At 42.3% G+C, this 17,323-nt stretch overlaps 1 protein-coding gene across 2 annotated transcripts; it reads right to left on the minus strand.

The window, feature by feature from the left end:
• Positions 1-1,464: 1,464 nt before the first annotated feature.
• On the minus strand, positions 1,465-16,292 carry LOC125459630 (protein phosphatase 1 regulatory subunit 3E). Of its 2 annotated transcripts, none has more exons than XM_048546231.2 (2): positions 15,814-16,292; positions 1,465-13,807 (listed from the first exon to the last, which is right to left on the minus strand). In XM_048546231.2, the coding sequence occupies exon 2, from the start codon at positions 13,795-13,797 to the stop codon at positions 12,922-12,924; it is 876 nt and encodes a 291-aa protein (XP_048402188.1). In that variant the 5' UTR covers positions 13,798-13,807; positions 15,814-16,292; the 3' UTR covers positions 1,465-12,921. The 2 variants fall into 2 exon arrangements, with proteins under 2 accessions (XP_048402188.1, XP_059507749.1); XM_059651766.1 differs by having other exon boundaries at positions 1,465-14,607.
• Positions 16,293-17,323: the final 1,031 nt, after the last annotated feature.

A 17,323-nucleotide genomic window follows, 5' to 3' on the forward strand; every position in this document is an offset into this window, starting at 1 on the left:
AACTTGACTCATATCAAAATGTTGTAAAGCCTACAGATAAGTTACTGTTACATTCAGGACTTCAACTTCGGCAGATGACCCAGAGTTGATTTCTGTGACCTCCGCATTCAATGTTTTGGTTAATATTAGTGATTTCCTTGCAAGTCTCATCAAATAGAGATGCATTTACAATATGTGGTAGTGTGGCCAAGCAGTCGAAGGTGCTGGATTTAGGTTCCAGTCCCTGAGGGGGAGTGGGTTCGGATCGCACTGCTGCAACTTGTTAAGCATAGCACAGTGGCTCCCACTGCTGCCTCACAGCGCCAGGAACTTGGGTTTGATTCCACCCTCAGGTGACCGTCTGTGTGGAGTTTGCACATTCTCCCCGCGTCTGTGCAGGTTTCCTCCCACAGTCCAAAGATGTGCAGGTTAGGTGGATCAGCTGTGCTAAATTGCCCACAGTGTTCAGGGATGTGTGGGTTATAGGGTGGTGGGATGCTCTGAGGGTGGTGTGGGCTTGTTGGGATGAAGGGCCTGTTTCCACACTGTAGGGATTCTATGATATTTCTGTTTCCATTTGAACTTCAAAGTTTCACAAGAAGAAATTACACCAATTTTCACTTTATATTGTCTGTTATCCTGCTCCTGCCTGGTCAGGTCAGATCAGTAATCAACATCATTCAGGTAGGATTGTGTGTGACCATTAAAAGCTTTCAAGCAATTTAGACAATGCTTATAAGTTTACTGACGTATGCCAATGCTGGATGGCAAGAGGGAGATTTAAGAAATGTGGAAAAATTTACAGATTTGAATCCATATCCAACTCATTTAATGGTTAATACAAAGCACATGTTAAAATGTTTAGCACAATGTTTCTTACATCCTGTGTAGAATTTGATGTTCATGTATTGTACAATTAATATCACATATTTATGTGCATTTCACAAACAGCCAACACTTCTCACTTTAAACAAAAGCATATTTTTCCCACCTTATTAGCATTTTTTTTTACTCTTTCCTGTCCAGATTGTGAGGTGTTTTACTTGGGGTCCAGTTCTATGACCCTCCAATAAATCACTCAAATTGCAACTCCTCATACAGAAGGGTCAGCTGTGAAACCACTATTGGACCACAACAGGGGAGAGGGTAGGCATTGGAATGAACATTTTTATTGTACTGCCCAAATAGTCAAATACATCTACGGGAATCCTGGCTAACTGTGTCACTCATGTAATTACCCACACTGTCACCTTGGCTGAGATCATCTACCTAGGGATCTCTCAGACCTTTTGTAAAGAATGATATTTTTCTTTTTGGCTGTTTATAGAGTGGGCCAACACTGAATAGGATTTTCTACTCAACCTGTTCAAAGATGGGATCACACACCTCTGCATCAGGTGTGACTTCAACCCTGGCCTCCAGCTCAGAGGTAATGACAGGCAACATTGAAGAAATGCTTACAACTTGAATTTCAGTGGAGTACAGTTTATTGACATCACAAAGTACAAAATATAAAGCAATATTTTCACAATGAACAAATAGAAAATACAGCGGTACCATTCCATATACAACCAGATTGGCTTTGTTTGGCCACTGAACAGTTTTGGTTCTTGCAAACTCCCACCTTCAATAACACAATGGAACTTTTAAGTGCCCATTAGTAGGATTTAATTGTTGGCCAAGTTTACTGCATACAAACAGAACATTAGACCACAAACTGTTTGAACATTGTAACATTACCATAATTATAAAAGTCACCTTGCAGTATAATGTAACACTAAAATCTTTAAAACTTCAAATTGACACGTGATGGCAAGGGATTATTTTGTAGCATTTTATACCATATTTAGATCGGAAATTTGCATTCTACAAATTGACATGCACGCATACAGAAAGACAAATAGTTGTCACCTGGGTGAGACACAGTTAAATTATATACCACCCCAGTTGAGGAAAACGTTGCATGGAAAATCTGCCAGCTTTTCTATAGTTCTTTAAATTATTTGGCAGGTCTGATCGAACCAATAGCTATTAAGATTTGATATTGCATAGTTTGCCAATGTACTATTGCACAGATAAATGGTTAAGCTCAGAGCTCCAAAGCTGAGAATTTTTAAAAAATCTTTGAACTGAAGGCCAGATCTCATGACAAGGAAAAACAACCAGGGCAATTAGGTTTAATACACAAAACGGGATGAGGAAGATTCCACTAGCAATAGCAATGAAAATATTCTCATTACTGGTACATTTAAAATAAAATAATTTATGACAGTAGGTCAAGAAAAAAACTGTGCAGTGTTCTTTCCCAGAAACCTCATAGAGGTTGCCTATCTGATAAATCTTCTACAGCTCAAAATCAAACACAAACAAGTCTGTGTGAATGATTCACTTTTATTCTTCTTGCCAGTTACAGTTCTCCAGTATATTTTTCCCCATCGAGCAGCAAACCATACATTCATCCCAAACAGCTAGCCATGAAAATTCTACTGGGCAGAAACAGTGCCATAGGGCAGCAAAAGGCAAGATCTTCTCTCACAGGTGATGGGTTTGGAAGCAGGATGGACATTTACTTGAACAGAGCAATGGGGTATTTAAGTGACATCCCCTCTTACCCTTGCTAGCAATTGCCCTCACCACCCTCTCCCACTGTAACCCCCTCACGACCCTCTTCACCAGGCCTATAGCTTGGATCTCCACCTTGAGACTCTGGTGGGTGTTATTCCAGCAACAGCCACTGCCTCCCCTGTGGCGCTGCTGAGAACTTCTGCCTCCTCCCAAGCCAAGCTCCTGGTTTCAGAGGAAGTGGCATGGGTGGTCTCACCTGTGCCTGATCAGCAAAGAAGGGGGTGACAAGGATCTGTTTCCAGCTCTCTAACCAGCAGGCAAGACCACCCTCAAACCCTACCGATGCCACAAGAAGATTCTGCTCAGTCTACAGTAAAATTCATACACTTTCATCCATCAAAATTCAAGCAAAATGATATCTAATGAAAATGGTGAGCACGCAATTCATAAATTACACAATGAAAAGAGTGGATTTTGCTTGACACAGATATAACAGGATACTGAATTATAAAGACAAGGCAGATAGATAGTTTGTGTTCAATACTTATGCACTTTAAACAACACATTGATTTAACACGATTCATTTATAAAAAATAGATGTAATTCTTTACATACATGTAAAAATACAGACATTTATTATATTAAAATACTACAACACAAGTCACATCTTAAATTCCTAAAATTAAGGAGAATGTACATTTCATGAATGGGTGGATAATATATTCTTTTATACATTTCTAATCAAATTTTTGATCTGCAGACAGTGCTTCTTGGACAGTTATGCAAGTTTCTCATTCTGTAGAAATTGCATTAAGATCACATGATCTTAAAGTATATTGCACAGTGTTGGCCCAGATTAATCTTATACAGTAGCAATCCATCCGCATAAGTCTTTTTGCTAGTTGACACTTGTCATACCATGACCTCTTCACAACAGTTGAAATCTAGAACCAATCCTGAGGTGACATTCAGGGAATTTCCTCCAAAGCCCATCATAAATGTTATGATGGGCATATCGACAACACCGCATTACTACTAGTTACTAACAATTTTTTTTAAGAATTTCATTTTGTATTTCTTTTCTACCTTTTATTCAATTAGACATCAAAGAAGTAAATTAGGGGAAGTGAATGGGAGGGGTGTAAAAATCCACTATGGTCCTATTGAGGAAACCAGTCAAAGCAATAATGAGGACCCATGCTCAAATCCTACTACGGTAGATAGTGGAATTTCACTTCAATAAAAAAAATCTGGAATTAAGAATCTACTGATAACCATGAAACCATTGTCAATTTCCATGGAATACCCACATAGTTCAATAATGTTCTTCAGGGAAGGAAATCACCATCCTCACCTTGTCTGGCCTACATGTGACTCTAGACGCATAACAATGACTCTCCATTGCCCTCTGAAATAACCTGGCAAGTCATTCAGTTCAACGGCAGCTAGGAGCAGGCAATAAATGCTGCCAGCCAGCTACGCCCATGTCCAATGAGTGAATAAAAACAGAAGCAGCGTGTGACATAGATTGTTGATGCCGAAGCTATCACAAGCCACGGATAGATTCATGCCGCTCTTCTCCTTGAGGATGCTAATCATAATGGGAGCTCCCATTTCACACAACCCCTTCCCCAACAGCCCAGGCCTACTGCTCCAAGCATCAGTTTGCATTAAAGGTATGTGAAGAGATCAGAAGTATAATCTTTGGTCGATTTTATTTTCGTATTTTTTAGCCCAAGAGAGCACAGGCCATATGTAATATCTCTAATATTTCCCCAGATGAAATCATCATGCTGCTCAACCAGCCCTCAGTTCTTAAGTGCAGATTGTATTTAACAATTGGTCTACATTGATTAATGATTTCAAATATCTTTGGACATTGAAATCAAGCAGAGTTCTGGGTTCAACGACACAATAGAAATTTGTACAGTGCCTTTCACAAAGATGGGATGTCCCAAAGTGCTTAAGAAACAATTGACGTGTGGTCACTGTCACAGTGTGGGAAACACAGTAGTCAATGCACTTGGCCAGCTCTCACAAACACTAAAGTGACAATCAGCAGATTTCATTTCTTCCTTATGTCAGTAAGAAGGACAGAAACTGGACAGGACAATATGGTTGACATCTCACTCTTCCTCGAATAGGTTCTCTGATGTCCACTTTGAAAGCAGACAGAAGCTTGCTTGAGTGCTTAATCCTAAAAGAAAAGGCACATCTAACAGCGGTATGGTACTACAATGCCAATTTTGCTTGCTCAAGTCTCTGGTGTGAGAGTTGAACCACAAAATTATAAGTTAATAGCAACAGTGCTACCAATGGAGCCGTCATACATAGTTGGCTGGGAGATGATGTCAAAAAGAGTAACTTGCATACAATAGGCTGCAAGCCTTTTTTTTTGCGAAGAACTGCAGTGACAGTTGTCGCTCAAAAAAAAGAGTTGCTTAGTTAATCTGATCACAGGATACTTCAAATGTGAATGAAGAACATGAATTTATATAGCAGCTTGACATGTCTCCCAAAAACATTACAAAATACACAATCAACTGAAGTCCAGATTGTTACAGAAGTGAATGAAGTTGAAGACCTGGAGACAATGACCTATTTTGAACTGTTTCTTAAAATGGCAACATATGCCACAATTACTCAGAATAATTAAGGTGCTTAGGGCAAGTGAGACATATGTAGAAAACTAATGTTACAACATTGACAGAATGACAGTTTTACAAGTGAAATACAGTACTGCATGGAATGTTTAACCTTGGACTCAGAAGTTAGTTCTGCCCCTCCAATATAATGGTGCTGTCTAGATCTGGCATGCGCTTCCATAACAAATGCCGCTAGGGTATTAGTTCAAATGATCATTTCTGAAATAAAGGGACACTCTCAACATCAGCTGTCGATGGCACCAACACCAAGTACAATCCCATCCTCAAACATCCATAAACACTTCCAACAAGATAACCATTAAAAGGGATTTTCATCCATCTCTGTCACTGAGTCCAATTTTATCTCTGCCACTATTCTTCAGACTGGCATAATTCAATACAGGTGCAGAACAAGCATGGCATCTTTTTTATTGGTACAGCATAGTTATTCTTTGGCTAGATCAGATTGGGGATTAGTGGTGCACTAGCATTATAAGTCTGACCATGATAGACAGTTTTAAATTTACTGCTTTAGTGAATGACCTCCCCTCATAGTGAAATAACTCCACAGTGGCTAGGATCCCATCACCAAATCAAATTTTATGCAGACATGGAGAGTCCTTGACACTGATCCAGCTCTCTCAGAGTGAACAGGACATTCCTGTTCTTATCTGTTAGCTGGGGCTCCCTGATTGAACCAGATTAACACCCCCTATATTCTTGAGGTCCACCTACAGACCTCATTACAATTGCCACAGGTACGTCAGAGCTGCTCACCCTAACTCCACTAGTGCTGTGATGGCCCATCATGCTAACTGATGTCCATCCACAGGCTGCTCAGGGATGAGAGTCAAAATAAACACATTCAAGGCTGAGACAGACAAATTTTTCATCAGTAAGGAAATCAAGGGTTATAGGGAAAAGGCAGGAAAGTGGGATGTGAACGGCAGAGCAGACTTAAAGGGCTGAATAGCCTTCTTCTGCTCCTACATCTTATGGTCTAATGGGTAAAGAGCAGTTGGAATTTGGCAATTGAGAATATTTTACTATTGTTACCTTTAATCCGGGTCGAAATCAAATCTTTGACATTACAGGGTAACAGAAATGTTCGACAGTTTCTGGCCATCACTTTTGTCCAGCTAAAGCCAGGTTATGCTGAGAGTGAATGTTCTGTGTTGATCACTTTTTTTAAATCCAATCAGAACACAGCAAATTCTAGATAATACACAGAAAATAGCTTTATTGGCTATCCTCTTGCATATTTCATAATGGCGGGCTGAAATTTTAAGACAGCATTTAGATCATTATTTTTGTATGTAAGATTTAGCACTTTGCATGGCCTCCTGATGTTTCAAAGCACTTTACAGCCAATGAGATCCCCGTGGGAATTAGGAACTACAGCAGCCAATTCGCACACAGCAAGTTCTACAAATAGCACTGGGATATTGCCTAGAAAATCTATTTGTGTGTTGCTGGTTGAGATATACATTGGCCAGATTACCAGGAGAACCTGCTTACTCTTCTTCAAAATTTGTGCCATTAATTTATTATCCATATCCAAAGTGCCAGACAATGACCATTTCTAACAAGAGAGAATTTAACCACTGCCCCCTTGACATTCAATTGCACTGCTACTGCTGAATCCTCCACCATCAACATCCTGGGTGTTAACAATGACTACAAACTGGGCTATACAAACCATATAAATACTGTGTCTATACAAACAGTTCAAAGGCTAGGAATCCTGCAGTGAGTAACTCACCTCATGACTCCCTGATTCCTGTCAGCCAACGACAAGGCGCAAGTCAGGAGTGTGATGGAATACTCCACACATGCCTGGATGGGTGCAGCTCCAATAACACTCAAAAAGCCCGACACCATCCAGGACAAAGCAGTCCATTTGATTGGAACCACATCAACAAGCATCCACTCCCTCCACCACCAACATTCAGTGGCAGCAGTGTACGCTACCTACAAGATGCACGCAAAAGCTCACCAAGGCTCTTTAGACAGCAGCTTCCAAATGTACAACTATTTCCACCTAGAATAAAACAAAGGCAGCAGATACAAGGTAACACCGACACCTGCAAGGTCCTCTACAAGCCAGTAGGGGTACGTACCCCAAAGAGGCTGCAGTGACTCAAGAAAGTAGCTCATCGTCACTTCACTAAGGACAATAGGGGATGCAATAAATGCTAACCCAGTGAGTGAAGTCAGATGCCATGAATGAATGATAAAGATAAATATACTGTTATAGAGCAATAGAGGCTTTGATTTAACACTTTACCTGAAATGCAGCACCTCCATTTGTTTAGCACTCCCTCAGTATTCCACCTACGTGACAGTATGGATTTTGGTGCTCAGGATCTAAGAACTTTCTTACACAACAGGCAAGAAGCCTATAAATTGAGAGACTGCTAACACAAAATTCACATGATGTTGAGATGCCATGGAGTGGACAAAGTCAGAAATCCCACGACACCAGGTTATACTCCAAAGAGGTTTATTTGAAGTCACAAGGTTGCAGAGCATAGCTCCATCATCAAAGACCATTACCTGGTGTCATGTGACTTCTGACAAAATTCACAGAACAAAAGGCTAAACTTTAAACAAACTCATGTAGTTTTAAGCATGCAGACGTTTTAATACAGATTTACTTGAAAACTGGGGGTAGCAATGGATTTGTGTGAACACATTAGTCAATTTCATCACTCAAAAACTGTGGAACAGATTGGCTTGCTTCCCAGCAATTGTTTCAAAACAATTTCTGACAGTAGTCAGCAAGATAATCCCACAAGTGGCGTAACCGTAAATTCAGTTTTGTCAATAGCAGCCATATATCCACAAGATGCATTGATTAAATTCATAAGGCCGCCTAGACAGCACCTATCAGACTCACTACCACTTCCATCTAGAAGGACAAGGGCAGCAGATGCCTAGAAACAGCACCAGCTCTAAGTTCCTCTCCAAGTCGCTCACCATTAGTTTGTGAAGCAAACTGACATGGCAAATCTCCTTGTGCGCTAAATTGTGTGTGAGCTTCAGCTAAACAATGTGGAGTGCACCTTCACAGCGCATCAAAAGCCTAACACAAATATCAAGTTAACACTAGTCTGAGGATACCTTTCACAAACAGTGCCAGGAACTGTGTTTTGTAACGGAAGCACATGAATCAGGTGAGGAATATTCTGGATTTTTTAATAATGGAACTTTTGTTTATGAAATAGGTTAAGTGAAACAACTCTGTTGAAATGGACCAACTGTTCACGGCTGACATTATGTAGAGTTCACAAGGGTCACAGTCCCGAAATCAGTTGCTACAAATTCATGAAGTTATAATTACAGGTATAAACATAGAATCAGTCTATCTTATATGACTATAATAAGGCCATTCAGTCCGTCATGTCTGTGCCAGTTTATTCCAAATTCCCATTCCATTCCCATAGCCCTGAATTTCTTCCCCTTCAAGTTTATATCCAATTCACTTTTGAAAGCTACTATTGAGTCTGCTCCTCCTTTCTTCAGGCAGTGCATACCAGAATAGGATAATAATTCAGCATATGAAAAAAATACCTGTTAGCCACTTTTGGTTCCTTTCATAATTACCTTAAATTAGCTTTGATAATTGACCAGCCCTGTCAGTGGAAACAGTTTCTCCTTACTTACTCAAACAAAACACCTCCTACGTTTCAAACTGGTCTATAAAATTTCATCTTCAACTTCTCAACAATAAAGAAGAACAATGCAGGGTCTCTGGTTTCTTCATGCAATAAAAGTCCTGACCTTCACTGGCATTAATATGTAAAGGTAATTTGGAAGGTTCAATTGGAAAGGTAAATTTTGGAGACTGAGTAATTCAATTTTCTTTTAAAATAGAATCCAATCTGATTCAATCTTGTCAGTCTGCAGATTGCATAGATGTAAATGATAACACAAAAAATATTCCTGCAGGTCTATTTCATGTGGTGTTGAAAACAAGTCAACACTTTTTAAGCTACTAGTTACATTACATACACAAGAATACAAAAGGTATAGACATAAGCAGGAGGCAGTCAGCAGCTGAAGAAGATTTACATGTCAAAATTCAGACATAAGCAGAATTTATTACATTGTCCACCTTCATGTTTCACACTCGTGATTACAATCCAAGCATTTATTTAAAAAGTTTCCAGAATTCAATGTCTGATGAAAATCTCTAAGAAAATGTCCCATCCTACTTTTAATCCCTGTTTTGCTGCTAGAATACAACCTGTATTGTTTACACCTTCTCCCATAATAAGTCAGATATTTGTCTGAGGGAATGATATCACAGTAGCTATAATTAATGGTTATTATACATATAAATGCCCTTTGAGTATTCTCTGATCTGCTATATAGAATTGTAAAAATGCTACAAGAGATACTATAAAAATGCAGAAAGAGGCCATTTGGCCCATCAAGTCTGCAATGACCCTCCAAACAGCATTCTACCTGGACACAGCACCACCACTCAATCCCCATAACCCTGCATTTACTAGGGCTAGTCCACCTAGACTGCACATCCCTGATCACTACGCGCCAATTTAGCACGGCCAATCCACTCAAACTGCACATCTTTGAACTGTGGGACAAAGCCTGAGCACCCTGTGGAAACACAAGCAGACACAGGGGGAATGTGCAAACTCCACACAGACAGTCACCTGCGGGTGGAATCAAGCCCAGGTCCTGTCACTGTGAGGCAGCAGTGCTAACCCCTGAGCCACCGTGCTAATGATGAATTTGAAAGTGCTTAACAAGGCATCATCCAGTTAGGTAATGCTAGCACCACGGTGTTAAATATGCCCGTGATTGCACTTTAAATTCCTTGTGATTCATATTTTACTCACAAAATTGTAAAAAGAAAGGAAACACCAAATGGAACATTTGCCTAGAGGATCGGAAGGGTGGAGGGAGGAGGAATGGAGGTAAGGTAAACCCATCTTTGGGTCTATGTCCAGCACCTTCTTCTTGGCTCCTTTATTCTTTCATGGAATGAGGGCATCGATGGCTAGGCCAGCACTTATTGCCCATCCCTAATTGTCCAGAGAGTAGTTAAGATTCAAAACATTGCTGTAGATCTGGAGGTGCATGTAGGCCTGATCAGATAAGGATGGCAGATTCACTTCCCTAAAGAACATTACAATGAACCTGATGGGTGTTCCAACAATTGACAATGGTTACATGGTGCCATTTGACCAGCATTTTTTTAAAATTCCAGATTTTAATTGACTTCAAGTTCCACCAGCTTTCAAGGCAGGACTCAAACCCACATCCCCAGAACTAATCCAGCGACATTACTTCAAAACCCGAAGCGTAGCACTAAAAACAAACTGAGAACAAGATTCTCTGAATGAACACAAATACTGTAAACCTGAAATAAAAACAGACAGTGCTGGAAAACTTCATATTTGATTCAAATTGTTAATTTTGCTTTTCTCTCTCCAAAGATGCTGCCATTCCTGATAAGCTTTTCCAGCACTTTCTATATACATTATCCAAGCTTATTTGCTTTTGCCTCTCAACTACATGGATTTTGTTTTCATTTTAAAAGGTATATCACATTTACAAAATAAAATGAAGGATTCAGTCAGCACCATATCACCTTGCTAAGCCTCCCGATATTCATGATTGAAAATACAGCAGGTGAGAGGTTCCTCACAATAGCAGGCCAAATGCACTTGGTCTTACGTCAGTTTTTTTTTAAGATGTGCTATGTGCATCTACATGAGTCTTTCTATCATTTTTCCTGCCCTCATCTCCAAGGATTGCTCCACATTTAACAGCAAAGTACAGCAGTAATTTGCCTTCTGCAGGATGGTTCATCAGAAAACTGTCCAACTCTTACTAGCTATCATCAGGCACAGTGAAAGAACTTACAGGCTGATAATCAACCTGCTTGACCATACGAGACAGCACCTCCAATGGCCAATAAGTGAGAATTCAATCCAGAGCTTCTGGTTGGATGGCAGAGACACTATCACTGCATCAGAAAATCACCTCCATCTACAGATGCATGTATAATATATAGTTGGTTATTTTAGCTCTAACATTATTTCCTCATAGAAATGGCGGAATCAAATTACAGATAAAGGTATAAGCAATGCTGAGGCCATTCCAGCACAAAATAGGGGTTAAAAATAAAACATGCAGCATTTTCCAGGAGATTCATCCAACACAAGTGTGCACTTTATGTTTTTACAATGACACAGTGACATTGCAAGGAACAGACCATTTTACAAGCCAGGGCAACAGATGCAATAAGAGATTATTTCTGGAGTTAAACTAATACTGACACCTGTTTAAATGTTTCCCTTTATTTAGAATTTAAGCATTTGTTTACTGAGAAGTAAACAAATATATTCTAACAGCGAATAAATTAAAACCAGTCATAGAAAAGACATTTATATCTTCATCAAAGAATGTGCACAGCATAGTGTTGTCTATTCTCTTTCCCCAACCACACCATTGCAACAGGACACAACTTCTATGTGCGCCGACTTTCTTAAATTCTCAAACTCCTAATATCCTCTGTTATGTTCTTTACCATACCATTTCTAGAAATGGAAATGTCCCAGAACTTGGACTAATCAAAGCACATACTTTTATTTTACCAGATCTAAATCTGTCATCTGACTGAAAAAGTATTAGGTTAACTATCGATTCCATTGTAACCTTTTTACAATTTGTTTCTCTGGCAGTTTACTTCACTAGTCTTTAAACTTTCATCTAATACATCTACATTTGGCACCACTTCCCCTTCTCCTAACTTCCTCAACGTCATTATAATCAACTTGCTTTGGCCTTCATTGTTATAGAAACGTAGAAAACAGGACTAGGAGTCAGTCATTTAGCCCTTCGAGCCTGCTCCATCAATCAATATGATCAGGGCTGATCATCCAAATCACTTCCACGTGCCCACTTTCTCCCCCAAACCCTCTGATCCCTTTAGTCCTAAGAACAATATTTAACTCCTTGACAGTGCCTTTCTCAATACTGAAAGGTTAATCAGGTCACAGCTCTGGATTACAGCCAGTCACTGGAAAGGGATAAAAGCTGGAGGAAATAGCTTCATGGTGTGTGTTGATATGACTTATAGCATGCTTGCAGAAGTGAAAACTTAATGGTTTACTAAGACACTTTTTCTTCTATAAAAATGCTATTAGTCGTATTATGCTTTGAGAATGAGCTACATTGGTCTCTGTACAATGAATAGAAAGTGTCACTTTGGAACTGCAAAGTGCATTAAAAAGAGTTAAAAATATTATCCACGTCTAAGATGCCTTCTGCAACAGAAGCTAACCCCTATCTCTATCGATCTATGGCTGTAGACTGGACGTGATCTCATATTTTTCCTCTCTTTGCATAGGTTTCCTGTTACTCATTGGTGCTGAGGAAAACCTGGTCACATAAACATCAGCAAATTTTTTTTTAAAGTGCTGGAGAAACACAGGAATCCCTTCCCAAACAAAAAACAAACTCAAGTTAACTGCTGACTTTAAAAAATTGTGACCAACTTTCCCAATAAAAACAGTTCTTTCTTTTTTCTTAAAAAACGCAAAACTGAATTAATGTCCATCTTTTAAAGTGATAACAGTTGAAGAGCTTGAAACAAACAAAATTAGAACCTCATCTCTCATCGTGACCACAAATGACATGCTAAATTAATAGTACAGGCTCTGGTAGAGATAGGAACATCTTCTTGCCCCTTTTTTTTTCAAATGAAGTGGATCCAGCCGTTTTCCCAGTCTTTTGGTGGGGAGATTTTGAACTTGTGGCTTCTTACCTGGTAGTCAGAGCCCTTGTTGTTGTCCCAGTACTCCCGGCCCGCCACCAAGTAACGGATGGCGAACTGGAGGGTGCCCCCCGTGTCAAGGAAGACGGGGGCCACCAGTTTGAAGGAGAAAGTGTCCGTGCTCCGGTCCGCGGACTGCTCGGCGTAGGCGGCAGCGACGTCCATGTAGGAGTCCCACTGATTGAGGGTGTACCTGACCGTCACCTGCTTCTCGTAGGCAATGTTGACCACCTTGACCAGCCCCAGGACGCTGAACTGGTCGGTGGAGATGCTCTCCAGGCAAACGCGGTCGTGCCGGAGCCTGTGCTCGAAGTCAGGCGAGCTGCCCGGGTTGCTGAACAGGGGCTCCAGGAGGCGAGTGGGACTGTCCAGAAACATGGCCATCATGTTGTTGCTGAGCAGGTGGTCGGGGGGTTGCTCCCGGAGCCTGGCCATCACCCTCTGGGGGACGTGGGGTACCTCGGCGTCGCAAAAGTGGCGGATGGTGGTCAGCTCCAGACCCAGCGAGTCGGCGAAGCGAACCTTCTTGCTCCTTGCCCGGGTCAGCACGGTGACCGCTCGGCCCCCGGGAGCCGGCAGGGACTTGGCCCGTCTCCTCTGCCCGGGGCTCGGGGTCTTGTTGCTGCCGCTGGCTCCTTCCCGGCTGCGTTGCTTGTCGGCCTGACCCTGGCGTTTGCAGTTCTCCCCGTCTCCCATCGAGGCCAGGACACACTCCTCGGCCAAGCTCCCTGACAAACCGGCGATGCAGCTGAAATTCCGCGGCATGCATAGCCCTGAGGTGGCGGCCGACTTCTCCATGAGGCACAGACTGAGGAGTCCCGGGGTGGAAAAAGGTAGATTTTACAGAGGGATCTGTACAAAAAAAATTCAACCCCGGCAGCAATTGCAATGCAGAGCTATCACCATATTTTGTATCTATGCGTGTGGTGGATAGGGTTTCTCATAAATGTGCACCGAGACTGCAGACATCATTTGTACACACCGTACGGGGGGGATGAAACGACCAGAGACAGAAGGAAAAAGAAAATCCAAGCAGCCTGCACACAAACTTAGTGACGCCAATGACAACGCTGAGAGCGAGCGGAAGGTGAGTTCCAGCTAGCTGGTTAGTGAAGGTTGTGGAGAGATGAGCCAGGGAGCTGCAGTAAGAGGACGGGTCCAGTTTGTATTTGAAGAAGCAGCAGACAACTTAAAGCATAACCTTGCTGACCGCACCAACCCCCCCTCCCAAACCGCCACTCAACATCAGGCAGCCACAAATCAGAAAGGCAGAAAAACGTCCCCTCCCCCAGCTCCTCCCACTGCAAATACTAAGATCTCTTGTCCTGAGAAATGGGAGGGTGAATCCTGGATGAGCTTGGGAGGTGGGGCGGAGAGAGATGGAGGAGGGAGAGAATTCAGCAATCGCTGGGTCAAGGGATTTCTTTTACTAAAAAAAAGGCAGTCTAATCCCAAGACACTCAATAAAAAAAAGCAAAAAGAACTGCGGAAAGGATTTTCTGAAGAAGGGTCCAGACTCGAAACGTCAGCCTTGCTGCTCCTCTGATGCTGCTTGGCCTGCTGTGTTCATCCAGCTGTACACCTTGTTATCTCAGAACTGCGGAGATGCTGTAAAACAGAGACAAAAATAGAAAGGCTCGGCAAGCATCCGTGCAGGGTTAACGTTTCGGGTGCAGTGACCCTTCCTCAGAACGGGACACTCAAGTTTCCTTCACATCATTAGCGTCAAAGTTGCTGGGGGAGTGGTTTGGGTGGATTTTCAGTCCAAATCACCAGGGTTTTTTTTTAAACCCTTTGGGACCAGGATTCGCTGAAGGTAAATCTACGCATGTGAAGCCCAAGGAGATTCAGCCCCACGGTGGCCGGAGCTGAGGATTTATAACCCGGGATAGCCTTGCTGCAATCACATTTGGAGGAATAGGTTACAGATACGGATGAGGCATCCATAGAGCAAAAAATTCAATTGGACAGAATCCACATCATTGCCCACCCCCTGGTGGGAAAGCTCCCAATAAACATTGTTGATGGGTGTACATTTCACCTTTAAATAAAAGCAAAGGGTTCTGCAGATCTGATTTTAAAGAGGGATGAAAAGCGCAGAAAAACTGACGTGATGGCATTGTAACGTATGGAATTCTTAGAGGGCCTGACAGGATTAATACCGAGAGGATGTTTTCCCCTCATGGGAGAGCCTAGGGCATAATCCAAAATAAAACGATTGCAATTTAAGACTGAGATAAGGAAAAAATTCTTCTCTGAGGGTTTAGTGTGTTTGGAATTTTTTGCCAGAGCGAGCTGCAGGGGCAGAGTCCTTGCGTATGATTCATGCTGAGATAGAGTGTGGATCAGCACAGGAACCAAAGGTTATGGGGACGGGGCAGAAAAGTGGAAGCGAGGGATGTCATATGAGCCATGATCCTATTGAATGGAGAAGCATACACAATGGGCCGCACGGCCTCTTCCTGTTCCTCTTTTCTCTGGTCGTAAAAGTGCAGAAGAAACTCAGTATCTGTGGAGAGAAATGCAAGAGTTAATAGGTTCAGTTCGATATGCCTCTTCTTCAGGATGCACGTTCTCTCTCTCTCTATCCCAAATTTGTAACGATGGACTTTACGTGTGTGTGTCTGTGTGTGAAGGTCTCCCGGGGATTTATTGTGTTGGGTGATCTTTGCCAATATCAATGTCTAGTGCTCCTACCACTGAGGATCGTGCTGCCCGTCACGTTTGCATTGGCTGGGGGAGGGAGGGCGACCTCTACTGACATCAACATCAACACAAAACAAGCGAGAGATATCGCAACTTTCGCCCACCTACCTCACTCGCTCACTCAGTCCATGATCCGTACGCGATTGGCTTCAAAGAGGAACCCAGGGCTGCAAACTCGGGGTAAGTTCACATGCTGGTACGTGCTGCGTTTCAGGCCGCCGTTTCTCCGGCGTTGGGAGTGTGTAGACGCAAAATCAAAACTGGAGCATGGCACAGGACACGGCCCACAGGTTTGATGCAGAAACACGCAACACTTCTCAATAAGGTGAAATTGAACGATGACAGTGCAATTTCCGCAGAAAGTCACCAAGCAATTTGACGAATAAGAAACTTACGCACTCTCCTTTCATTGGATTCCCTCCCCCAAACGACTGAAGTTAAAGCCTTCCTCTTCAGCAGTTCCTGGTTGTAAATATTGCAGCCTGGCGAGATAATGCCAGCGCTTGTCAAAGACGAGCCGCCGGTTCTCTGCTTTTCGTCATGAGACACTTGCGGTTTTATTTTCTCTCCCCAAAAAAGACGAGAGCCTTTCCTGACCTTGAGCAGCCCCAAAGCTCTCTATCGGCCGATTTTGTTTTTCACATTCCAGCCCTCAATTTGTCCTCAGCAGGTTCCTACACATAGCACCGACCAATAGGTGACCTGAGTTGATCTCTTGAGTTCTCAGGGTCACTCGACGTTAACTCTGATTTCTCACTACTGATGCTGCCAGACCTGCTGAGCTTTTCCAGCACTTTCTGTCTATGTCTATGTTGGGCTGAGTTGGATGAAGATTCAATATGAGATAGTAAGAACTACCTAGGCTGGAATCTGAGATAACACGGTGTGGAGCTGGATGAACACAGCAGGCCAAAGGAACAGGAGAGCTGACGTTTCGGGTCGGGACCGTTCTTCAGAAGCGGCAAGGGAGAGCCACTCCCCATCTCCATCTTCAAATGTTGCCAGACCATTCTTTCAACCCACTGGAGAAGACCAGTAGACATTGCACCGCTCAAGTGAAAAAAAAACTTATAGAAGGCAAGCCCTTACCGTAGTACGGCATTCTGTGCTGTGGAGTGCAACTGTAAAACTCAGCACCTGCTAATCTCAGAAAGCAGAGAGAGACCTACTGAGTCACAGCTGATAAACGCAGGCATTTACAGGAGCCAGAATTCAGATGGATGAAATTACCACTACTTTGCTGTTATCTGGCAGTTCAAACAGGGCTCTGCCTTTGGCTGGGCATTTTCCACTTGAACACCACCAGATATGCTTACGCCATCCTCAATGCACTGTATTTGTGAACCTGTAACATTTTGCTGTCACAGGCAGAGGCAGACAGGTCATCAGGAAATGTATTCGAGATCCTTACTTCAACCAGCGGTTAGATTTTTCCTAATCAACCTGATCAGAGATGTTCTTACACACGTCTGGTGAGGTGGGATTTGAGACCTGGTTTCTGGCTCAGGGGTAGGGATGTACAACAGCACCACAGGAACCCTATTCTCCTCAGCAATTATATTGCCCAATATCTTGCCGTACATTGTACTCCATAAGTTATTTCACTAATTAGTCAGAC

Source organism: Stegostoma tigrinum, chromosome 16, assembly GCF_030684315.1.
Source record: "Stegostoma tigrinum isolate sSteTig4 chromosome 16, sSteTig4.hap1, whole genome shotgun sequence".
NCBI lineage: Eukaryota > Metazoa > Chordata > Chondrichthyes > Orectolobiformes > Stegostomatidae > Stegostoma > Stegostoma tigrinum.